The sequence below is a fragment of the Salmo salar genome, chromosome 01 (genome assembly GCF_965601325.2).
Source record: "Salmo salar chromosome 01, fSalSal1, whole genome shotgun sequence".
Lineage (NCBI taxonomy): Eukaryota > Metazoa > Chordata > Actinopteri > Salmoniformes > Salmonidae > Salmo > Salmo salar.
Window position 1 is genome coordinate 46,896,718 of NC_138291.1, and position 27,261 is coordinate 46,923,978.

The 27,261-nt window shown below is 41.7% G+C and overlaps 1 protein-coding gene across 9 annotated transcripts in view; it reads right to left on the reverse strand.

The window, feature by feature from the left end:
• Positions 1 to 27,261, reverse strand: part of nrxn3a (neurexin 3a) — a 430,381-nt gene that overhangs the window by 259,406 nt on the left and 143,714 nt on the right. For 4 of the 9 annotated variants that reach the window (XM_082974861.1, XM_082974858.1, XM_082974854.1 and 1 more), the window contains 8 exons: positions 25,786 to 25,989; positions 23,202 to 23,228; positions 20,230 to 20,349; positions 19,737 to 19,857; positions 19,095 to 19,355; positions 17,771 to 17,961; positions 17,270 to 17,443; positions 8,952 to 9,071 (listed from right to left, as the gene is read on the reverse strand). In XM_082974861.1, the coding sequence (XP_082830987.1) occupies positions 8,952 to 9,071; positions 17,270 to 17,443; positions 17,771 to 17,961; positions 19,095 to 19,355; positions 19,737 to 19,857; positions 20,230 to 20,349; positions 23,202 to 23,228; positions 25,786 to 25,989 (1,218 nt within the window). Of the gene's footprint in view, positions 1 to 8,951; positions 9,072 to 11,930; positions 11,958 to 17,269; positions 17,444 to 17,770; positions 17,962 to 19,094; positions 19,356 to 19,736; positions 19,858 to 20,229; positions 20,350 to 23,201; positions 23,229 to 25,785; positions 25,990 to 27,261 lie in introns of all 9 variants that reach the window. The other 5 variants (XM_082974859.1, XM_082974856.1, XM_082974855.1 and 2 more) reach the window with 2 other exon arrangements.

A 27,261-nucleotide genomic window follows, 5' to 3' on the forward strand; every position in this document is an offset into this window, starting at 1 on the left:
GCATTCTGACGAAGAACACCAAAGGTAATAACATTTTTCTTATAGTAAATCTGACTTTGGTGAGTGCTAAACTTGCTGGGTGTCTAAATAGCTAGCCCTGTGATGCCGGGCTATCTACTTAGAATATTGCAAAATGTGCTTTCACCGAAAAGCTATTTTAAAATCGGACATATCGAGTGCATAGAGGAGTTCTGCATCTATAATTCTTAAAATAATTGTTATGCTTTTTGTGAACGTTTATCGTGAGTAATTTAGTAAATGTTTAGTAAATTCACCGGAAGTTTGCGGGGGGTATGCTAGTTCTGAACGTCACATGCTAATGTAAAAAGCTGGTTTTTGATATAAATATGAACTTGATTGAACAAAACATGCATGTATTGTATAACATAATGTCCTAGGTGTGTCATCTGATGAAGATCATCAAAGGTTAGTGCTGCATTTAGCTGTGGTTTGGGTTTATGTGACATTATATGCTAGCTTGAAAAATGTGTCTGATTATTTCTGGCTGGGTACTCTGCTGACATAATCTAATGTTTTGCTTTCATTGTAAAGCCTTTTTGAAATCGGACAGTGTGGTTAGATTAACAAGAGTCATGTCTTTAAAATGGTGTAAAATAGTCATATGTTTGAGAAATTGAAGTAATAGCATTTCTAAGGTATTTGAATAACGCACCACAGGATTCCACTGGCTGTTACGTAGGTGGGACGATTTTGTCCCGCCGACCCTAGAGAGGTTAATGCGTTTGAGCAGTTGTGTTGGGTGGTATACACCCCTACCTTGGTAAAAGACCAACTCCATATTATGGCAAGAACAGCTCAAATAAGCAAAGAGAAATGACAGACAATTATTACTTTAAGACATGAAGGTCAGTCAATCCTGAACATTTCAAGAACTTTGAAAGTTTCTTCAAGTGCAGTAGCAAAAACCTTCAAGTGCTATGAAGAAACTACCTCTCATGAGGACCACCACAGGAAAGGAAGACCCAGAGTTACCTCTGCTGCAGAGGATAAGTTCATTAGAGTTACCAGCCTCAGAAATTGCAGCCCAAATAAATGCTTCACAGAGTTCAAGTAACAGACATTAACATCAACTGTTCAGAGGAGATTGTGTGAATCCGGTCTTCATGGTCGAATTGTTGCAAAGAAACCGTAGTCTGTTTTTTTATGGCGGTTTTGGAGCAGTGGCTTCTTCCTTGCTGAGCGGCCTTTTAGGTTATGTCGATATAGGACTCGTTTCACGGTGGATATAGATACTTTTGTACCTGTTTCCTCCAGCATCTTCACAAGGTCTTTTGCTGTTGTTCTGGGATTGATTTGCACTTTTCGCACGAAAGTACGTTCATCTCCAGGAGACAGAACGCGTCTCCTTCGGGAGCGGTATGACGGCTGCGTGGTCCCATGGTGTTTATACTTGCGTTCTATTGTTTGTACAGGTGAACGTAGTACCTTCAGGCATTTGGAAATTGCTCTCCCAAGGATAAATCAGACTTGTGGAGGTCTACAATTTTTTTTCTGAGGTCTTGGCTGATTTCTTTTGATTTTCCCATGAAATGAGGCACTGAGTTTGAAGGTAGGCCTTGAAATATATCCACAGGTGCACCTCCAATTGACTCAAATGATGTCAAATGATGTCAATCAGAAGCTTCTAAAGCCATGACATAATTTTCTGGAATTTTCCAAGCTGTTTAAAGGCACAGTCAACGTACTGTATGTAAACTTCTGACCCACCGGAATTGTGATACAGTGAAATAATCTGTCTGTCAACAATTGTTGGAAAATTACTTCATGCACAAAGTAGATGTCCTAACCGACTTGCCAAAACTATAGTTTGTTCACAAGAAATTTGTGGATTGGTTGAAAAACAAGTTTTAATGACTCCAACCTAAGTGTATGTAAACTTCCGACTTCAACTGTACATTGTATGTATGGGAAATCATTCAGTGAAAACAAGAGAGGCTTTGACTGCATCAACACCATGGTTTAACAACATATTTCAACAATGTGTTTGTGTCATCTGTAAATTAATTTCCACAGTTTAAGAAATGGTGGAGGGAGTGGGAGGTGTGGAGGGGGGTTCAATCGATGTTATTCGTAATTATAATCAATGTGTAATTCTGTGAATGTCACTCGGAATTCATCTGGCCGGCATTGACATCGGCGATCGCTTTCAGAGAGTTTGCTCAAATTAATTTCATGCCGCCCCATGCCATCGCGGCGGCCTCATTCCCATTTAAACAAATGAACTGAAGCGAAACAACCACAGCTAGAGCCTGACAAAAAAACAACCGAACCCCACAAAAACACTTCATTATCGACTGAGAGCAGCCTTTCAAACTGGGACGAGGAGCGACTGGTGACATCTGATAACACTTTTGAGTTCAGAGTCACATCAGCTTGATCTATTTCAGTCAGAGAAAGAAGAGTTTCATACACAGGCATTCACACAACACGTACATATACATAGGCATTCAGACAACGCGTACATATACACAGGCATTCACACAATGCGTACATATACATAGGCATTCACACAACACGTACATATACACAGGCATTCAGACAACACGTACATATATAGGCATTCAGACAACGCGTACGTATACACAGGCATTCAGACAACGCGTACATATACACAGGCATTCAGACAACGCGTACGTATACATAGGCATTCACACAACGCGTACATATACACAGGCATTCACACAACACGTACATATACACAGGCATTCACACAACACGTACATATACACAGGCATTCACACAACGCGTACATATACACAGGCATTCACACACATAAACACAACACACACATATATATATATATATATATATATATATATATATATATATATATATATACACACTGGTGATTAGAAATGATCTAAAATCACTTTATGGCAGGGTGGACAGAGATATCGATATGCCATGTTTATGGACCCAGACATCTCATAATTTCTCTACTTTCTCTACTTCCTAGAAACACTGTGGTGATGAATGGAGGAACTTGCAGCCTAACAGAGAAGAGACCATTCTAACTTCTCCAAGGTCACCTTGCCACCGTAAACAAATGGCTGTTTAATATTTTCTACATAGGGCCAATTCAATATGGTTGGAGAACGGCCATTTTAATGAGCGTGACAGCTGACACTTTATCGTAGAAGATAACGGAGGACAAAGAGAGCATTAACGACCTAAGATTTTAGACGAAATCTGGACACTTTGCACACACACACGCATACGCACACACACACACAAACCATATATAACATATTACGCCACTGACAGAAAGAGGCCTTGCTTGGTCGATTGGAATAAATGAAAAACTCTCATCGATCTATTAAGCCATATATATTTTTGAGAGAGGGGTTCTGACATCCCTCAATGCACCGCCTATGATTGGCTCTTTCTCCCTTACTCAAATCATAAAGGAAAATAAAATAGTCAACGATTCCAATCTCCATCTCCGTTCCCCCCCCACCCTCCCTCTCTCTCTGTTGGGTGGAGCCCATAACACTCATCATGAATAAGATGCGCAGTCATAATTCCTGCTCGTATTCAAATCCATTTCCTGCTTTTCTACAGGCCTGTCAGACGAGGTCATTGCTTGCGTATCACACCTCTTCATCTTTTGTCAGGGTCCATCATAAGGCCCTGACAGCCGCAAGATGGATATGGAGCCAAACGAAGGATCCATCTCCATCTCTCAACTCTTCCATCGCTCTATCCATCGCTCTATCCCTCCATCCTTCATCCAAACGGCCCTATTCATTCACATGTGCTCAGACAGCTAGAGCTAACGGAGATCTTAGACAAAGCATAAACACACACACACACACACAGAGACAGAGACAGACAGAGAGAGAGAGAGGGAGAGAGAGAGAGAGAGACAGACACAGAGAGAGAGAGAGAGAGAGAGAGAGAGGGAGAGAGAGAGAGAGAAAATATAAATATATTGGAGGAAGAGAAAGAGATGGAAGATGGAGGAAGAGGAAGAGAACGAGACATATCCATCCCTGCAGCTCATTTTTGTTTATTTGCTTATTATATTATTTATTCCAAACAGAGAACTATGAAAATAACACCCAAAGGCAAATTTTGTAAGAAGTACTATTTCATATTAACCTTAAATTGATTCTCCCACCTTATATGTGGAATCAATCTACGTTTTTACATATCATGTATTTCCCCCCCCCCCCCCCATCTTTAAAGGACTTGAACTCTGTAATCATGGTCTAAATGGAGAACCAGAGAAGAGGGAGAGAGAGAGAGGAGTGAAAGAGAGCGAGAGAGAAGAGGACATGGGGAAGAGGAAGAGAGAGGAGTTTCACAGAAATCCTGTTTCTCGGAAGAGGAAATTACAGCCATCTTACAATATCTGGCTGGTCCCAATGGGAACTCAACACACAAACGGAGAGTCCAGACACCTCAAATTACCTCTCAGCGAGAGAAAGAACGAGAGAGAGAGAGAGAGAGAGAGGAGTGAGAGAAAGCGCTATTGAACCCACAACCTTGCCATTTCCAGTGCCACACGCTCACCGACTAGACCTAAGGCAGCAACACATGCACAGTCTCCACAACTTCCCTGCCGGTTCCCTCTCTAATGTACAGGCATTCATTTACAGCAAGATCATTTAACAGGCAATGGAGCTGCTAACAACTCATTTATTAGTATGGCTCAATCAACGTGACTGCCTAGCCTGGTGTACTGTTGCAAGCTACTATAGCGATGTAGGGACTGGGTACACATGACTGATGTGTCTGGTAATGCAGGGGAAGACATCTCCTGTTGTTGGACTGTCGGATGATGCAACTTTCTGTCAGTAGATACCGCAACAACAGACCGCTCGTGTGTGTCAGGAAGAGATGGGTAGATGTGTGTTGGTGTACTGTACATGTGCTCGAATGCGTTTGTGCCTGCACGCTTCTGTGTACTGCCCGTTCGTCATGTAACATAGTTTATCATGAATGGCCTTCCAAGAAAGTATGGGCTAATACAAAACAATTTCTGCAAAAGAGAGGAAGATGGACAGAGAGAGAGAAGGAATGAGAATCTGTGCTTGTTGTTTTTCCCTACAGAGGAACGACAGAGCCTAAGTGGAGTCGCCAGAAGGTAAAGTAACGATGGTGGGATCTGAAATAGACATAGAGCCTTGCAGGTTTGTACGCAGGCAGGCAGGCACACATATACACAAACTGCATTCTTATCGAACACAACAAAGATTCTAAGTGATTAAACGACGAAAACTCGAATGCCATTAAATATTTGCATGTATGTGCGTGCATGCGGTGTGTGTGTGTGTGTGGTTTGGTGCAGGTTTCTGAGTGTTTTTATGTCCTATCTATTAACAATGCCAGTGTGACCTTTGAGGGGTAAATGATAACAAGCCAAGCTACTAATTTAATTACATTCATTGAATAATGAGACTTGTCAACGGGCCTGAGGCCTTGGCTAGCCCTCACAACAACAGCCCAGGAACAGGAGTCCTTGAAATAAAATGTGTATTGTGATTTTTACAAAGAAAATGTGTGGGTGCGGGTGCGAGTGCAAGTGCGCATCCGTGCCTCCTTGTGCGTGTGTGTATGTGTGTGTGTATGTGTGTGTGTAACCCCGACACCTCTGGTTCCAGGTCAAACCAAGGTAAATAAGCTGGCCCTAGGTCTAAAACCCCACACCTCTTAGAATAGCAGCAGCGCTACAATAGCAAGATTAACCATAGCCCACAGAATAAAGCCAATGGAGAAACCTGCTAGCTAATCCTCCACTGGAATGTTCAATCCAAGGGCTCATTATAAAGGGAAAGTAAATAGGTTAGCATTGGATTTCGGCCAGCCACCTATCCATCGCTTACGCATTTCTCTCACATAAAAATACAAATCACTCAATATTTCACCTTACTTTTCTGAGGAAATCTTTGCAGTACATATACAAATGAAATCCATAAAGGATAAGAGAAAAAAAAACATTGTTTGTAAGATAAGAAAAAAAAAATCTAAATGTGAAATAATTTCAGTCAATCCAGTGGAATTCTAAGCCTGTGGGAGAGGTGAGAGGGGAGCTTGTTCGATTTCTCTCCAGCTGGACTCTGTTCCCTGGTTCTGTTTCCCAGTCCTACCTCTAACAGGATGATACTGTAATGCCACCTGGTGGTGAAACATTGTGGCTGTGCAGTAAAAAAAAAAAAAGGCCTCAAAATCATTGGGAGCATTTTGAGATGTATTATGAAAGAAAGAACAGTTAATTAGCTCACTAGTCCCCCATTAGTCACTGTCAGAGGCATTCAGATCAATGGTTCAGCCCAGCCAAAAACACACATACACATACACCCATGCGCACACCATGTGTGTGTGGTGGGTGGTATGTGTGTACGTGCATGTGTGCCCAACAATAGCATGGAAACGTCTCTTCCTGTCATTCCCGGTAATTTCCCATCTTATCCGATAGAGCGGAGAGCGGCGGGAAAGACAGATATTTGTGCGGACTGGCAGACCTGACACATGCATTACTCTCCTCGCATTATTTCATTAAGTCACTCCATATCTCCACTAATGCACTTTTAATACAGCGGCTGGCGGAAATACGACAAGGCAAAACCTCTTTGTCATGAAGGGGGGGGGGGGAGAAGTGGAGGGGGGAGGAGAGAGGGAAATAAGCAGAGGGGGGAGGAGAGAGGGAAAGAAGCGGAGGGGGGAGGAGAGAGGGAAAGAAGCGGAGGGGGGAGGAGAGAGGGAAAGAAGCGGAGGGGGGAGGAGAGAGGAAAGCAGGGAGGGATGGAGGGAGGGGACAGAGACAACAAATGAGCACAATTCCACCTGTCAGTCTTAAATCACAAGAAGGTCAACTTGGCTGGTGTGCACTACAGAACCAAAGGGAAAGGCCAATCACCTATAACCATCTCTCTGCTTTACTGTGGACATAGCTCACTGAGGTTGTAAGGGGGGTGAGGTGTGTGTGTGTGTGTGTGTGTGTGTGTGTGTGTGTGTGTGTGTGTGTGTGTGTGTGTGTGTGTGTCAGGGGTGAAAGTAAGGCGGTATGGTCCGGCACGGCATCCCAGCAAAATAGGGGGGGGGGGGGGGGGGTACGCCATACCGGTAAAACATGGTAATGAAAACAAAATGTAAAGAAAACTGTAGGCTACCACACCATTATCTATCATGACTTTATGTCAGAGGCATGACAAATGAGCTAATGAAAAAGGGTGGACAGCCTAAGCTCCAAAATGCAATGTAGTTGGAGGAGAACACGGAACTTTTGGCCAGGACAGAGATGAGTGGGCGACACCGAGACGCTCGCGGATGCATTCATTCTGGCCTAATGACAATCGCCAAATATCATTACACTTTTTGGTGTTTTGTGAAACAGATGTCTCTTTCCAATGGAGTGGATGAACATGTGCGGGTAGTCTAATAAAGTAGCCCTCTGAAGTGCTTTGTTTGACAATCAGATAAAAAAACATGACTGATGATGACTGATGTTACGCCACAATAAAAGGTAATACATTATAAAAGTTAAATGACAAATCTTTAGATCCTGTTGAATTAATAGGGATTCTATACGTAAATCTATGATTCAAATGGGAATGGGAAAGTTTTGGTGAAGCGTACACACACAAGAAATTAAATCTACTTTCACCGCTGGTGTGTGTGTGTGTGTGTGTGTGTGTGTGTGTGTGTGTGTGTGTGTGTGTGTGTGTGTGTGAGGGAGAGAGACACAACACACACCGTATAGTAAACCAAATAATAACACTTGAAGATTACACATGGCTTCTTCCCACGTCTTTCCAAAGATACCATTTAACCTCCTTGAGACTTACTGTCACTTGAGTCAGTTGTTAATTAGAGGGACACAGACATCAGAGACAGAGTCAGTGACTTAGTGTTACTCCAACATGACCTTGTAGCTAAACGGCCTTTTCCATGCCCTATCTAAGTAAGATATACTTTGACTAATACCAAACATCAACAATATATTATACTTAGTAACACACAGCCTCCACGGGGCCTCTGGCACTGCATTATAACAGAGATTCGTCTAGTGTATGTTTGAGAGTAATTTAATGGATAAACCGATGGATTTGCGCAGGCCAACGAAATGTAAATGACTCACCCGTTATGAAGCTCGATGTCGAGGTAAAGCTCAATGATCCAAGCCTCTCTGGTGGACTTGTATTCACATTTGCATCTTAGGCATTTAGTGTGCGCTACTTTCTAAGAAGAATTGGGGCTGGATTCAATCAGAATTGATGTTTATGCAACATCTGTTTATAAGGTTACTGCCCACTCGAACATACCTTTTGGGGGATATTATTTGGGAAAATGGCTATTATGTGTGCTTGTTTATAAGGCCAGGTACCCGGTCAGCTTATGGTCACCTGATAGGTTACCTGACACAGAGGGCATTCTTGGGTAGGACTAGTTTCCATTAAATAATTCTGATTACTGTGTAAATACTACAATGGGGATTTGATTGAAGTCAGAATATGAGGGACTGTCTCTAGCACCACTAGTGGCTGTGAAATCTCTGAAAACACCCCAGAATTGAAAGAAACAGCGATTACCTTTAGACGTCTTCAGAGGATTCTCCAAAATGTGTGTGTGTGTGTGTCTGTGTCTCGTGTGTGTGTGTGTGTGTGTGTGTGTGTGTGTGTGTGTGTGTGTGTGTGTGTGTGTGTGTCTGTGTGTGTGTGTGTGTGTGTGTGTGTGTACAGCAGTGGAGGCTGCTAAGGGGAGGACGGCTCATAATAATGGCTGGAGTGGAGCTAATAACACATTCCAGCCATTATTATGTGCCTCCATCCGCTCAGCAGCCTCCACTGATGTACAGTGTGTGTGTGTGTGTGTGTGTGTGTGTGTGTGTGTGTGTGTGTGTGTGTGTGTGTGTGTGTGTGTGTGTGTTTAACATGCATGCGTTTCTGTGCATTTGTGTGTATAGATAGACGATGAACAGCACTCACGATCATTGCACTGAGTGCCGGTGTAGGAGGTCATGGAGCAGTCGCAGGTGTAGTTCTCCCACTGCTGGATACAGACGCCCATGTTGGCACATGAGTCCTCTTGGCAGGTGGTGCTAGGACCTACAGGTGGCAGAGCAGAGCCATGTGATACCCAGGCACAGGTGTGAGCACTAGCCAACAGCTCCCCAACAGGTGCCATGCAGAGGTGTCAGTGCACATCAGTGGGCCATGCACTAGTCAGGTTAGTATAGGGAACAGTACATTACATTACTTCCAAAGGCGTTATAGTACCGTAGAAGTACACCAAACTGAAGAAAAAGAAAAACCACACGGCATTCCCTCCAAGTAGGTTTTAGTAAGACTTTTAGTGCACAGACATTGAACAGAGTACTGGACGTGTTTTCAACATGGCTGGTTGATGAGAGATTCGGATTCAGACAAACTGACTAGGGTCCCGTTCTCTCATATTGAGTGGCTCTGTAACAGTGTTATTACATGGTAAGTACTACCTGTACACAGGCACTGTCCACAGTGTAGGTACATGTTCTTAAATAGTAGTTACAATGACTATAACAATGTTATTTGATTATATGTGAGGAATTGTTAGTGTATTTTCCAGGCTTTTACATTGTGCAAGCCACAACCTTATTCAATACGTAAATAATGTGGAACAAGATGTAGCTGTACACTGTAAATCCATTGTGCCTGTTCATGTCAGCCCCATGTGAATACACAGTTTTAGAGCCACCAGAGGTTAATATGAAGTGCGACCCGGGTGTAAGCTCTCCCATTCTCCCTCCTCCCGCTCCTTGCTCTAGCCCAAACCAGTCTGATGTACAGAGACACTGGGGAAGAGTTACCACATGGGAACAACATGGACAGGAAAGAAGATCCGAGATAAGAGACAAAACATTTTATAGCAAAGTGGTGCACATAGCTAGGATATGTGTTTTTGTTATAGAAATGTTGGTGTGGAAGTGTCCAGATAAGTCCAGGGCTGTGTTTCATTCCAGAAAGGTGTTCCCTTCCCCTCTGCCTTCGCCCACTGCCCTTCACGGAAACCAAGACAACGGGTCAGACCCTATCCAGTTCTGTCGAAGGGAGTGAGCGAGGGAATATCGGAGGATGCAATCTATGTGGAATGAAACGCAGCCCAAATGAGAACTTGAGGCTCACCACCTTCTACAGACTCATCCCATGTTTTTGCACGTTTATTTAAAAGGGAATGCAGTCTCTACTGTGCAGTAGTGCAAAACCAATTCAGTGGGAATCGGGACAATATTCCCACCGGAAACGGAAAACCATGTGAAAAAAAGATAACTGCAAATAAACTGGGTTTAAGTGCAATTTTCTTGTGCAAGACCATAATGAAACAAAAAAGTAGTAGAAATAGAACAAAATTATAATAGGCTAAAAGTGCATTTATTGTGTAATGCAAAGTGCAGCGGAACTTAGATTTATGCAAGATAAAATGATTCACTTCATGTTTTTTTTCTACAAATGAGTTAAAGAGATCGATTTTTTTCAGTAACCTGAAATAAATCTATCCATAAATAAGTAGTAATAATACAAGCCATAAGTGATGATTGTTAGCATTATGGCAAGTCAGCTTCCCAGTTTAAATCTATATTCTATTAATCAACCTGAACACATTCTCAAGGGAAACATATATTAATATTGCTCAGCTGTAGCAGTAGATACATTTTTTCATCTGGGTGGGAATCATTTTCTCCCCAAAATACGGCCTAAAACCCCTCGGAGTGGACTTTTTGATATGTACAAATGTCTCTAAAACACCAACAGTCTCCAGCCTGCATCGATTGCATGTAAAAGCTGCTGTCGCATTCTAATGAAATTAGCTGTCAGACTGTCGGAATCTCAGATTGAATGCAGGTGACCGTTTCTTTAATTAGTGTGCTAATCACACTGGCCTATCAGGGAGCATCCACACTCTGGGACTAAAAGCATCTGAGGCGGAAGGGGGATTGTGTGTGTGTGTGTGTGTGTACGTGTGTGTGTGTATGTATTGTGTACGTGTGTGTACGTGTGTGTGTACATGCGTGTCTGCCTTTCTGGTGTATGCATGTGTGTGTGTGTGGTTACGTGTGTGTGTGTGTGTGTATGTATTGTGTACGTGTGTGTACATGTGTGTACGTGTGTGTGTACATGCGTGTCTGCCTTTCTGGTGTATGCGTGTGTGTGTGTGTGTGTGTGTGTGTGTGTGTGTGTGTGTGTGTGTGTGTGTGTGTGTGTGTGTGTGTGTGTGTGTGTGTGTGTGTGTGCGTGCTTGTGGCGACCCACGGTGCGAGACTTAATGGATTCTTCTGTGACTCTGCCCAGACAGGCGGGAACAGCAACGCTCTCCGTCTAACAACATTAGCATAAAACAAGTACACGGCTCGATACAGAAAAACAAGATCTGCAGACATAATTATACAGGCCGGCTAATGTTTTATTTATGCAAAAGCTCTCCATCGCAATCATTAGTCTGTCTCCCTGCCTGCCCGCCTGCCTGTGAAGTGAGGGTACGCCGTAGCACTAGCAAACGCTACCTACCATTCTCCAGAAGTGAACCATTTTATAACAAGCACATAGCCAGCCACAGAGAAGCTTTCAATACCTGGCCATGTTTGCAGTGGATTGTGCTTAAATGAACACTGTGCAAGGTGACATCATCATACACAGCGGAGAGACTTCTTGCTTTACCACCAACGACATCAGACTTTAAATCAACCAAGACTGCTATTGACTCTACCTAATTGCGCTCTACCTTGAGGCATGCCAAAATGTGGAATCTTGGCAAATTACAATGTTTTTGTTGTTGATTTCTGTAAACAGGAAGTCACCCCGCTGTATATGATGATGTCATCTTGCTGAGAGTATCTTTAAGCCAAGGCATTATTCTTTAGTGAGTGGTGACACATAACATTACACACAGCATCTTTGGGCCAAGCTCAGAATGGAATTTGAACCTTCTACCTTGTAGGTCAGCTTTGGTGAAACCAACTTTGTTAGCGAAAAGAACAGAAAGTGAAAAACGATAAAATAAGGTTAGTAGGTGGCCAATGACTGTCGGTTAATAAAGCAAGCGCTTTACTAACATAGACATGCCCTTTAACCTCTCTAAGGAAGGGGTCAGGGGTCAGGGCTACACTACCATGACAACCAAACTATAAGGAGACATGAAACAGATGGGAACAGTACAGAGAAAACATGTAGGTGAAGATGGTTATGGATTGGAGATTTTTGGGCCTATTGAGACACATTGTATATTGTCACATCAACAAATGAAGGCCTATTTGGAAGGGTACTGCACCATCGGTTTAGCTACATGTTTACCTGTTTAGTCTTTGCACATAATTCAGACACACGTTATTAAAATATTCGTATTCAAGTGAAAATGACAACAGGAAATAACAAACAGACATCTGCATGGAAACCTGCAAAGGAATATGACGAAAGCAATATTTTCATTTTACATGAATAAGGTATTTAATCAAACCCAATTAGGATTTTTAAACATTTTGTAGGTGTATACTTAAAAGCATATGGGACCGTTGCTGCTCAAGAGTGATGAAAACACAAAGGTTAGTATGAATATGTTTTACAATGAAGGAATGAGGACAAACGACACAAGATGGTTCAGGGATGACGTGAGTCACAGAAACAATGAAATACAGTTTAACACTAATTTTGTTTACCTTCAGATTGAATTTAACTGCACTGTTGCCAACATGAATGAATGAGAGCTGCATTGGACAATTAGGCACTAATGCTCTTCAAGGCCTCTAGTTCTCAGCTTTCAGCTCGGTACCCCAATGGTCGAGGAATTAGCCCCATCTAGTGAGGGTTTGCTTCAATTACAATAAACTATGCCTTACATTCGAAGTTTAGGACTATGATGCACCCCAAATCGATTTGTAACTTTGTTGACTTACTGACTATGATGTAACATAGCCAACTAAAAGTCCATTGTTGATCCCTGATTAAAACTGCATGACAATATTATAATTAAAATGTCACATTGTTTCGTGATTAATTGTGAATAGGGGAGCCTAAACTAATAAAGCAGATTCGCGCCTATTTGTGTTTGTTCGTTTGTAATTGAAATTGCCTATTTATTCATGGTCAATGCTATCAAGGATCCTTGGGAAGTCCCTAACCATAACCCCTACCCTAACACTAACCATTAAACTTACCTAACCCTAACCCTTATCTTATCCATTTAAAATGTAAACTTTAATGGGGCATGGACGTCCCAAGGAACACGGATAGAACGGACTATTTATTCATGTTCTGATGAAAGCTCACAATCGTATGTGTTAGCAACAGTTCTTCTTTACATGCATGCTTAAACCAAGTCATCACGTTGCTTATTTGACATTAAAAAACACTGTTTAGTTTGTAACATTTCGGTCAACTCGCCATGCTTCTGGGTCTTCATCTTGGGCATTATAAGAGACGCCTATCTCATCATGCATTACTTTACCTGGACCCAGTTACCCATAGTGATGGAATTTAGGCTTTACCAGTGTTTTAATGATGCATATTTTCCAAAGACACCGCGCAGAAAAAAAAACTTTGTAACAACGCGGAGTGGCTCCATTTGGCCCTCATTGACATGAATGGTTGACGATAGGTGAGGGTGGGGAGATCCTGTATAAACAAACTCACTCCACAGCGGCTGTGCGCTGCTCCATGAAGCGCAATAAGTATGAATGCCCTGACTTCTGCAGAGACCATATCACAGTAAATGCTGCACGGCCAATGCAGACGTCAGATCGACCATGTACGGACTTTTCAGTGTGTTGTTGGAGCATCAAAAGAACGGCAGCGCCGCTCTTGGGTAAGCTTTCTCCATTCAAACCCTACATTATAGACCTACTGACAGGATCTGACGGATCAACTCATACTAGGATTACCATCTATAGTTGCAAATATTGAGGCAGGGCATTATAATGCTTAGGCTTACCCTATAATTTTTACATTTTAGCCATTTAGCAGATGCTCTTATCCAGAGCGACTTACAGTAGTGAAGCATACATTTCCTTTCATGGATTTTTTTTTTAATACTGGCCCCCATGGGAACCGTGGGAATCGAACCCACAACCTTGGCGTTGCAAACACCATGCTCTACCAACTGAGCCACAGGGAAGGCCATATAATATATAATGTACTAAACGAAATAATATATAATAATGTACTAAACTCATACTTGTATTAGACAAACAGAACTCAATTGACTGAACTATATAGGACTACGTAGCCTAACCTATAGGACTACCCTATGTTTTTATGCAGTGATCACGGGTTTTAATTTTAAGCATATTTTTTATTCTTGTCTTGTTTGTAACAATAGCAAAGACATTGGCAACCGCGTGGTGAACTTCATTCCGAAGATATCACCGGCCACAGAGAGACAGATAAACAGCTTGATTTGATGTTTAGCAGGGAGGTCTTCTGCGTATGAAGTGACGCAAAAGGGCATCGCATACGCCTCGATCACACCTACTGCACAATTGCACAAAATGGTATGTACGCATCATCATCTGGATATGTGTGCAACGAAAGTTAAACATTCACCTTCTGCTACCATTTCTGTCAAGCCGTCTACACACGCAGTTTGATGCAGCACACAGAACACACTGCAATTGCCTCTGCGAAGTCCTTCTGACGTACCGAAACGAAAAACAATGTCAGTGTGATGGAGGCGTTGGCTGTTGTGCAAGTGGTCTGAGGCAGTCCGTAAATACGAACATTTTGTTTTGAAGTACAACTTTAGTAAGAATGGTTTTGGGAAACAGCTCGGATATTTAACAATGCTCCTATGAAGGTTCTAAGGTGAACTTATGGGAAACTGGGCCCAGTGTAGTTCCCACAGACTGTTTGGGATAATTCATTCTGATAGTGTTGTTGGTTGTGTATAGACAATGTTAAGTTGTTTTAGCGTCTCGGGTAGGCTATAGACCAGGGTTTCTAACTGGTGGCCAGCATGCTGAATTTGGCTTGGGGGTGGATTTATTTGCCCCACCCAGGTTTTCTGAGTTTCTTTATTGTTGGACATAAAACACCAGGAAATCAGCTCCAAGTGATTTGAATTTTTGAAATCTGTTCCCAAGTATTCCCATGCATCGTATACAAATGTAAGCAAGGTTTGAAATGATTATGTTAAATATTATATCTGTTTGGGCTTTTTGCGGTCAATTTGAAGCCTACAAATTAATTAACAGCAATTATGTCCCCCCACCACCATCCGCTCAATAAAAAAAATTGGCTGGCGGCTGAATCTAGTTGATGATCCCTGCTATAGACTCAGCTGCGAGTCTTTCTGCAGTTTTGCAGTGTTTGGGTGTTTTGCCTGCCATCAGGTTGCTAGTAATTTGGCTACTTTGGTTCATTTTTGTTGAACTTGAAACTTTTTGAACTACAGAATTTTCACCTTGAATTTCTGAACTAATTTTTTTTGTGTGCCTACAACACTGTTCATAAAATCATATTTTTTTGGATCATGCTGTTCCGTCTGCTGTAGAACTATGTGCTCCAAAACACAACTGACTACCCTGCCATTATTCTTGACAGGAAAGTTCATTACATGACAATGGTTTAGCAAAAGAATAAGTGAAAATACACACAGAGATGCAAATACACGCGCACACATTCTCATAACCACTCACAGACAAACAAATTACAACAAAGAAGAAATGTCATGGATGTGATACAACAGAAGACCAAATAAATATGATTTATGAGCTTTTATTGTGAAAAATAAATAAACAGATATTTCACACATTCATCACGGTGTATACTGTATCTCCCAAAGTAACATTCAGACTTGTAATGAGAGGAAGACTTATGGGGATATAAATATTGAGTTATAGATATCCTGTACAATAGTCATAATGTTAAAGGTATATTAGGTATATACTGCACCATTATGTAGCTCTCTGATATGGTCTTTTCAAATGAACAAAAAAGAAACAAGAAGAACAGATACACAACAGATAGACTGAAATTAAAAACACTCACGCAAAAGAAAAAGGAAAATAAATGTTCAGAAAACAAAGTGATTCACATGCAAAATCGTATGACTCAGGAAACTTGCCCACTGACCAAAAACTATATTAACGAAAAATTATATTTTAAGAATAATCAAAAGAGCATAGAGTATTTGCAGCAATAATTCTGAATTTGAATGAAATGTGATGCTAGTGCAAAAATATTTCAATTGGCCGTCTTCGGCTAGTTGATATGCATGGGATATTTAATATAAACGCTAAACAAACTGAAACTTTTGGCATTTTAGTTTTGTGCGCACATTGCATACAAGCTGTTGTATCATATCTGGGGTTTTCATATGGCTCCATAGAGATATTACAATTCTTATTCATACTATTCTCTATAGTTGTATTGTTGCTTGGACAAGAATAGCCGATTACATTTCTAATCTGAATATTTGTACAAACTGTATGTAAATTTGGGTTGTACAGTATAGTGCGTTAAATCAACAAATAGTCAATCTTAGCTATGTATGATAAGGACTTATTATACAGAATACAATAGTAACTGATTACATAACACTTACATGCCCACACAATCAAAAGTGTTGTATACAAAACGGACATAATCAACATACCGGTAGCTCCTTGTGCTGTATGTACAGAAACACTTCTACACAAGTTTTTTTCTTTATATGTATTTTTTGTCATTCTGAAACATGACTGTAATTATCAATCATGACGAGCTCCTAAAACACCAATAAAAAAGGGAAACATCTCAAAACAACAAAATCAACAATGGAGCACATGGTTGTGCTTGTGCTAATGTTTACTAATGTTACTGTAATGCTGCTTTGAGCTGTGCTGATGTGACATCATCATTGTGCGACCAATGTGGCCGATACGAGCTAGGTCTGGTCCTCGAGGTTGAAGTTACCCATCACCACATATCTATAATTTCCCAAATTCAAACCCTGACCTTATACATTAGGATGAATTAATACTGACCCTTCACCATTGGTTAGGGTCAACATCTACTGTACCTACTGTAACAATGGCATTTGGTGGTGGTTGTAAATGTCCAGCCCTGCTCTAACTAACAGAGGGCTGTCTGGGTGGTGAGTGAGGTGACCAGCAGTGTTAGTAGGATGGACGAGGGAGCGTAAGGTACAAGGGAGGTGGAGCTACTGTTGGAGTTAAGGAGGAAGAATGGGCTCCCTGAGCTGTCGTTGAAGTTTTGGTTGTTTCTGGGGTTGTAGTTTGGGTTGTAGTTTGAGTTTGAGCTGAAGTCCGAGTCGGACATGGTTTTGAGGGAGGGTGTACCTTCGCATCCTCGCTCGATCTGCCCACTGCGGAACAGCGCGTCTTGGAGGAGATCCGGGAGGCGGCCGTTGAGGTCCACAGAGGCCAGGCAGCCTTGGAAGCCGTCCCGGGACGCCACCAGCTTGGGCAGGTTATTGTACATACCAGCGCCCAGTCCAGCAATAAACAGGTCACCTGGAGGGAGGAGGAGAGAGGACACTGACATGTACTGACAGAGTCGATCTTTATCACTAAGTCTTTTATTTTACAGTCCTGGTAATGCTTTGTTTTACAGTCCTGTTTAAGCTGTTATTTGCAAATACATTGTTTTTAAAGAGTGTTTTACGATAATTAATTGTAAAAATTCTACATAACCAACCAGGGTGGACGTGTGCGACTCAAAACCACAATAGCCCATTGAGCTAAAGCCCAAGCATTGGCTCTAGGACATGGGTATTCAGGTCTCAAGCAATTTTAGTCATCCCACATGGTTCACTGAACCACCTCTGCTATATACTCTACCTTTCAGGTCGAGGTTTTTGGCTCCATTGACCACCTGGCTGGTTGCCTTGGCGTCCACCTTCAGCGTGTGGATGTTGCTGTTGTCACGGGTGATGACCACATTGTGCCACTGGTTGTCATGGAGAGCCCGGTCGCTGTTACCCTTGATGACGTTAGGCCCATTGCCAAGGTCAAACACGTAGTGGATGTACCTGAGGGAGGTCAAAAGTCAGTCTGGTCACTGAATAGAACACCTGTTTGACCGATAGGAGTGGCGCAGGAGAGGAGATGGCCTCTTGGCCTCTGTGAGTGGAGTATGGGAACTACTAGAATATGTCAAAATGGTGACATATAACCACTGTAGTTATACACTACATGGCCAAAAGTATGTGGACACCTGCTCGTCAAACTTCTCATTCCAAAATTGTGGGCATTAATATGAAGTCGGTCCCCCCTTTGCTGCTATAATTGCCTCCACTCTTCTGGGAAAGCTTTCCACTAGATGTTGGAACCTTGCTGCGGGGACATGCTTCCATTCAGTCACAAGAGCATTAGTGAGATCGGGCACTGATGTTGGGAGATTAGGCCTGGCTCGCAGTCGGCGTTCCAATTCATTCCAAAGGTGTTCGATGGAGTTGAGGTCAGGGCCCTGTGCAGGCCAGTCAAGTTCTTCCACACCGATCTCGACAAACCATTTCTCTCGCTTTGTGCACGGGGGCATTTCGTGCTGGAACAGGAAATGTCCATCCACAAACTGTTGCCACAAAGTTGGAAGTACAGAATCGTCTAGAATGTCATTGTATGCTGTGAGGTTAAGATGGGGGGTTAGCCCGAACCATGAAAAACAGCCCAAGACCATTATTCCTCCTCCACCAAACTTTACAGTTGGCACTATGCATTCGGGCAGGTTGCGTTCTCCTGGCATCCGCCAAACTCAGATTCGTCCGTCAGACTGCCAGATGGTGAAGCATCTGCGGTTGTTGCTCCTAGACGTTTCCACTTCACAATAACAGCACTGGCAATTGACCGGGGCAGCTCTAGCGGGGCAGAAATTTGACTAACTGACTTTTTGGAAAGGTAGCATCCTATGACGGTGCCACATTGCAAGCTCTTCAGTACAGCCCATTTTACTGCCAATGTTTGTCTACGGGTGTGGCTGAAATAGCCGAATCCACTAATTTGAAGGGGTGTCCATATACATATTAATTACAGTATATGTCACTTATTGTGACATATTGTTATATGCTACTGTAATACCATCCCTGTGTGCACCTACTGTCCTTGGTGACAAAAAATATAATGTTAATAAACATCAAAGTCTAAGACCAGGTGGGATCCCACTCACCCTTTGACTAGCTCCACAGCGATGAAGTCGTTTCCGTCTCCAGTGTTGAACATTATGAAGCCGTCCGGGGAGGTGGTTTTGAACTGGAAGAACAGGTGCATAGAGGTGTAGGCCTGCAGGGTGGCCAGGCTCAGGTAGCTGCTCTTGGACTTGAAGGTCACAGGGTCAGCGATGATGGAGCGCATGCCAAACCGGGCGTTTAGCTCGCAGAAGTCGATGTCTCCGTTCTTACAGAGATCAATGTACAGCATACCGTTGAACCTGGAGTCAATAGATGGGAATAAAGTTCTATTTGACAAATATATTATCTGATGCATTAAAACAGATAAAGTAAACCACTTTGTTGTTAACTGGAAGAACATGTCATTCACTAGCGGCAAACGTATCAACAAGATCTGCTGAAATGAAGCAAAACAAAACAGCCATGTTAACTGATTTAGATATGGCTTCACCAAAACTGACACCATGTCAACTATGTCGACATATCCAATCCGATGGCGTGGTACTCACATTGAAATCTGTTCGCATTGCCTGTAAAGAGCTTGTATCTTGTATACTGTTATGTCTTTCTGGGTGAAGTAACACCGTTTATAACCGTATATAGCAGAAAGTATAGAACAAAGTATATGAGAGAAGAGGAACCTGAGGCTCTGCAGGTGTCCGATGAAGCTAGAGGGGATGGCCGAGACGAAGCGTCTCTCCGTCATGATGCCCGTCTCGATGTTGTGGAACTCTAGACGGGTGTGGTCACCCGCCATCTGGCCTGGAGTAGGGGATGAAGTGAAAAAGAAGAAAAAAGAAAAAAGAAAAGAAAAAGAAAACACTGTCTGATACTAACACAAAAGGGCTGAATTTAAAGAGGTGGTGAATTTCCGGTACGATACGATGTAACAGTACAACTGAATAAACTCAGCAAGAACAATTCAGACATATCAATAGATATCAACAGTTTATAGTCACCTTTCTCAAATAATTATTTCAAATAACATTTAAAACCACTATAAGGATAGTTCATGTTAATTAGCTAATTCTGTAATTCCCGTAAGCCTTAAACTAAATGAGAACACCAGACACATCACCCATACAAACAGTGGCAGATGAGGAACTTTCTCTCAGACTGTAGCTAGTATAGTACCTTCTGCTACGTCATCGTCCACCGTGAGCTTGTAGGTTTTGCCCCGGCGGACCACGCGGACCGTATGCCACTCATTATCATTGAGTTTTTGCCCAGCATACAGGGTCTCTGGTCCCTTGCCTGAGAACGATGGTTGGTCACAAAGTTAAAGTTGTCCTGCCTCACCAACCAAACCTTTGCTTTCCAGTTGATTTCCAGTTTCCAATAGGGGCTGTTATATTGGGCCTTTTCCAATAGAAGGAGGTGATATAATGGGCTTATTTGTAGCGACTCAAAAGAGCAGGTGTAATTCAAGGCATATACTGGGGATGATGATAGCAGAGCACCTTGGCATGTCAAGTTGATTTGTATTCTGATTCATTTTCAATTGGGATCATTTTTGCCTTTTCACTTTGTTCACTTTTCAAATTACATGTGTACTGGGTGTTACTGTGGAAAACAAAGGTTTGGTTATTTTGGTAAAAAGCAACAACGAATACATTTTTCTACAACAATATTTCTTAAATTGTGATTGCACACTGGAATAGCACCTTCACTGCGGAAACGTACAATTTGAAATATGTATTCAGCAGAAAAACACTGCAGTCAATGTAACAATTACACAGCTTTTACTCATCATAGGGTCTGGAAATACCTTCCAAATACTTTCAAAAATCTGTTATTAGTAGATGAATACTACGTAGTTCAAAGAGGACTGTAGTGTTACCTACATGTATACTAGGTTATTACTGTATCTTTCACAGCCAGGTAACACCCCAGAGCTGATCACTTGAACTTCAGCTTGGTTTAACCAGAATGCACCAGTAAAACCCAGTGAACTAGACAGTCTACTGCACTACCATGTACGTGTGTGAGCAGTTGTCTGTGTGTGTGTGTGTGTGTGTGTGTGTGTGTGTGTGTGTGTGTGTGTGTGTGTGTGTGTCTTTCACTACTTATCTGGCCTCTGTAATGACAGGAGATACAGGAGCTTCAGCAGGAGCGATATTCTCCGGGACACTTCCGTGTGTTCTCACCCTGTCATGGGTGTGCTGTTGATTTCAACCAGCCGACACAAACAGAGTCTGGCAGACACAACCACATGTGCTCAGAACCCCTGGAGGGATGCGGCATTGATTTGGACAGTTTCTTGTTTCCTTGTGCTGTCATTTGAGAGTGTTAACAACTTGACTTTTAGTTTTGAAGGTTGCGGTTATTGGGCCCAGTGATGTCATCACATCATTTCAGGTAACGCTCGTAATATTACTCATAACTAAGATGTACTGTACAGCTCTTTATAACTAAGAATATTAGCTCAGAGTAGCTCTTAAATCACAAAATAGGCCTTATTCGACACAATATTACAATGGGGGTAAAAATATAAGTGGTTGGAAAGGTACTGTGGGTTTATTTCTGAGACCACCTTGATTTTCTTTTCCAGGTGGGCTTCCCAGCAGAAGACATTATGTCAAATCTGGATTCCACTCTTTGTCCTGAAATGCCACAGCAATTTACTGCAGCAATTAGCATCAGACATTATAGGAGCCGAATGTACAATAACAGTAATCATATCTGTCACTCACACACACACAAGCATGCACACAGGAACGCGTGCACACGCACACACACACGCACGAACACGTGCACACACACACACACACTGAATGCGTCTCTTACGTAAAATACCTCAGTTCTCACTCTTAGTCTGTCGAGAGCTTTGAAACTAATGTGCAGCACTTAAAATGTACTTTTCATTCTAGTGTCTGACAATTTTAAAAAACTCATAAGGACTACAGAGACGTGTTGTTGTGCAACTTTGAAAACATCATCCATGGAAATAGCATGTTGACTCCTTCACGCACGCACACACAGACAGACAGACAGACAGACAGACAGACAGACAGACAGACAGACAGACAGACAGACAGACAGACAGACAGACAGACAGACAGACAGACAGACAGACAGACAGACAGACAGACAGACAGACAGACAGACAGACAGACAGACAGACAGACAGACAGACAGACAGACAGACAGACAGACAGACAGACAGACAGACAGAGACAGTACACTAAAGGTTTCCGAGCCCTATTCATGAGTAAAAGCAGTTAATGTTGACCTACTCCCCAACAGTATGGACACTTAATATACCTGAGTGTATTATAGTGTCGTACTAAAGCTCTGACTTAGAGACACATGTTTAGATGCAAACAGAGCTCACCAAATTGACACATTAAAGAAATCTTACTGTATCATGACACTGATATAATCATAATTAAACCATTAACTAATTTGTCGTATTTCACTTGAAGAGGACCTACACTATATGAATAGTATAACATCTTTATATATATATATGTGTTTATAATTTTGTATATTCAAGTTACTTATTCTACTACACATATATATTGTAGTAGAATAAGTATATGTATTCTATGTTGTCCACCTACGATGAAGCTCTTTCATGTAAGAATTTTCAAATGTTTAGTTACGTAACAAGTGGTGATTTATTAATCTCAACTTCGTGATGAAAACCAAAACGCTAAACATTGTACCTGCCATATATGATTTTTTGAAAAGGGTTATATAATTATCCATCTCTAAAAAGGGAATGCACATTGCAGCAAAAAAAAACTAAATCAAACTTTCATTACAGTAGAACTTCCTAGATAACTAAAATACATTCATGCGGGGAAAACAATTCTGTCACAGGACATTATAACACGAAATGTTCTTATTTAATAAAATATGGCCTTACATAAAACTAAAACCTAAAGAGATTAACAAATCACCACCCTTGACTGTCTGTTTCCAGTTTGAGTGTTTCTGTTGTCCGTGATCTATTGATGGTCTGACCAGTTCAACTGACAGACACACCCCTTCTCCAACCAACACCATAGGGATAAGAGGAAGACACACTTAAAATAACACATTCCTTTAAACAGCAGAGTATAATAGTACAAGAGCAAAATGAAACTTGAGTGTTAACTTACTGGAAGTACAGTTTATCCTGATACAGTCTAGATGGGGAAGAATAAATGACAGATGAAATTGCATCCTTCAAGGTTATAGCTGCAGACATCCAAAAACAAGAATTCCACCCTTCCGGGGACGTCCACATGCAGAGAGGCGGCCATTTTGTAGGGGGGAGGTGGGTCCTATATAGACTTTCAGGTGCTAGACTGTTAGCTTAGATTACAAATGGCTGGCTTAAATTCTACAAGTGTCACTGCAATTGCAATATGATTGTAATAACTGGTAATGTAGCAATAAGTATGAGGTAGAATGAATATATTCACAAATGTCAAATCTTTGGTCCATATACAATAGTTATGGCTGACATGGGGATTAGTTGGGTGTTGTATGGTAAAATGTACATAGCGCTTTTGCAGCACTTGTTTAAGTTATGAAATTAACTTAGTTTTGTGACCACCGCTATAACACTTAGATTATACACATATGGGCAAATGTAATTAATTTAAAGCTGCATAACAAGGACACTGGCTGTCAACATTTTAAAAATGGCCGCTTTTATTTTACCAACCACATAGATTCTCCAACCCAGCATAGACTTCCATTTTGGAATAGTTTTCATTTTGATTTTAAACGCAAAGTCTCCAGCTCCAAAGCCTTCACACCAACTTGTTGACTAAACAGGCTATTAAAATCATATATCTGATATTAGCAAGAAGGTGGTGTTAGCTATTCATATTGGAGCCACAGATCTTTGAAACAGTGCAATGCTATTCTACTTGACACTTGAATAAACTTAAATAAAAAAAAAAGTGTTACAACACTTTTATTATTTTGGAGCAATATTTCCAAGAATATCAATTTAAAAAAGCGAATGGACTAGTGAAAGATAATTGACGAGTTCCTTCGCTGACAACAAATTCCTACCTGTTATAGGCCTACAGGTTTCTGTGACGGCCATTTTGAGTCGGCCTATGGGATCCTGCAAGGGACATTCTGGGTTGGTCACCATGTGGCTGGTGGGTTCATGTGTCGTCAACCGCAACAGAAAAGTGGGAGCGAACAGCCGCGATCCAATCAGCACCAGCACCATGCAGAGGCATAAGACCCTCATATCTAACAGTACAGTATAGAGACTGTGTTGCTCAGTTGGTAGAGCATGGTGCTTACAAGGGGTGTGGGTTCGATTCCCACTGGGGCCACCCATACGTAAAATGTATACACGCATGACTGTAAGTCGCTTTGGATAAAAACATCTTCTAAATTGCGTAAATATTATATACAATGTAGGTTGTTTCTATGAAACAATGTATAATATGGGTTTAGATAAACATCAAGAATATGTATCTCTTCAACACTTAAATGTGGATATGTGATGCTTGTTATTGATATTGCATTTGATACAAAAAGTGAATTGTGTATGGGTTAGTTTTGTGTAGCCAATTTTTGTAGTTGCAATGCAGTTTCTTCTTAATAAAATACTTTGATGACTAAAGTAATATTTAGTGTGCATAATATAGTCTATCAATTGCTACTGTAGGTATTATAACAACGAAGCACACTACAAACTATTATGACAAATATCCAGCTTTATTAAAGCTTTAATCAATCTTAAAGACAAATAGTGTGTAAATATAGGTTATGTATACTAGTGCTTCTTTCCTTTTTGTAACACAGTGGTGTGTTTGTAAAAAAGAGAGAAGGAAGGTTGCCTGGGGGGCAGCCAGCTGCAGGTTTGGCTGGGCTCTGTTCTCGGGCTGTTCGCCTGACGGGCCGCAGGCTTAAGGCCTTTGAAGGGGTGAATACCATCTTTTGACAAAGCATGATGGGAAAATGGAGTTGATAGCTAGATGTACATAGAGAGCGTATATAGTATGTTTACACCATAAACAAATAGAAGGAGAACAAACCCAAAATCAAAAGCCAAGAATTCTCAACTTGAAGACAAGAAGATGATGTTAGTTGAAAATGTAAAGTTGAGATTTTTTCTTTCTCAATTTCCTGTAGATGATGAACTGAGAATCAGCTGGAGTAAGTCACCTCTTAGAAAGTCACAGCACTGCACAATGCTTATAAAGATGTATTTGATATACTATATTATAATAACAATAGTGTGCAAATCAGCCATAGTGTGATATTCAAAAATAGTGCGCAATTCAGACTTTAAATGAACATTTAAGATATACTTTATAATTAATGATATCTATTGGTGCTGTGACTGTCTCAAAATGACAATGGCTATGGTTTATCTGTTCAAAAGATGGGCCAGACAGCATATTTATCAATGACAAGAACTTTCAGAATGAAATTGCTTAAATAAAGCCCCAAAAGTCTAGTTAAGAAGTATAGTAATTTCTATAATGAGTGTTAATCAATCTATATCTAATGACACATATCACAATAAAGTCCATGCAAATAAAAGTATAAATATATTTTTTGAATCACTACTCCTTATATTATTGCGATCCTTTACTCTAAGAACCAAACTACGAGTTTAAATAAGAAAGTAAAATAATAATGATGGACGGATAGAGACATTGAACGAAGAGAGAAAGAGTGCCACATTTTTTAACACGTGGCGTAGTCTGTAATGTCATACGATACCTAGGTTGACCGTGAGCTTGACCCGGCCCCCGTCCAGCTCTAGACGCAGCGTGTCGGCCGAGTCCCGTGAGGTGGTGGCCATGAGCAGGCCGTAGGCCCGCTGGGACATGAAACGTAGAGACACGTCCTCAGCCTCTGTGTGCATCACCTGGGGCATCACCACCTTCATGTACATACTGCCGTCATAACTCAAGATGGACGCCTCTGTCAGGGGGGGAGATGGAGGAGGGGAGAAATCGAGAGAGAGACAGAGAGAAAGAGACAGAGAGAGAGAGAGAAAGAGAGCAAGACAGAGAGAGACAGAACACGAGAGAGAGAGAGAGAGAGAGAGACACAGAGAGAGACACAGAGCACGAGAGAGAGAGAGAGAGAGAGAGAGAGAGAGAGAGACACAGAGCACAAGAGAGAGAGAGAGAGAGAGACATACATTTGTTAGTCACAACATCGGCTGTCACACATCTTGTTTAGGTGGAGAAATCTACATCATAACTGCATTTTCAGCACACGTGCATGCTCACACACAGACACACACACACATGCCCCCCATGCTATTGTCAGTTGCTGGTTTCCCATCACCGCTCTCTTCAGGTGAGACTCTCTGTATTTTTTCACTCTCACACACATTTATCTGCCATAACAAATGTTAAATACATATTGTACCTACAGCATGCTGTGGACTCCCCTATAGCGTATCCAACTATATTCGTTTACACACAGATGATGGCTGAGGTACAAGGGAAGGGTTCAAGATGGAACACACACATACACTCTTATACCTCACAGCCCGCTTCTGTCTAACAGTAGAGATGAGAGGGGGGAGAGCGTTGTATGAAAATGCGTTAAATCGGCCATGAAATAGCTACTCTGGCAGAGCCGGGTTTAAAGCAGAGAGGAAGAACATGAGGGGGAAACAAAAGGAGACAGACTGTGCTACCCTACATCTGCTGGAATCTGTATCCACTGATATTACAAGCCTACTCTGCTCGCTCTCCTCCTCTCTCACTCTCTCTCGATTTTTCTCTCCGTTTCTTGCTTCCCGGCATCCAGCCAGTAGACACAAACACTCTTTTAGTCCTCACAGCTGTGAAGACTCCATCCGGAAAACACACACACACACACCCTCCTTTGACGCAGTAGCAAAGAAATTGCTGACAAACTCTGCAATTACATCCCAATCAATATGCTATTATGTACGATTAGATGCTTATCTCCCTCCTCCTCTCCAAGCTTCTGCCAAGGCTTAATATATACCCAGCATAACAGGTATAGGCTGGACGAGGACAGGGGGAGCACCTCTGGGTACAATGAAGCCAGAACCAGGAAGAGAGGGGAAGAGGGAGGAGAGAGAGAAAGAGGGGCTAAGAGTGGGAGGAAGAGGTAGTGAAATGGAGAGAGAGAAGGAAAGAAGTAAGGTGGATAGAGTGAGAAAGAGAGAGTGATAAAGACAAAGTGAGAGAGAACGAGAGAGAAAGAGAG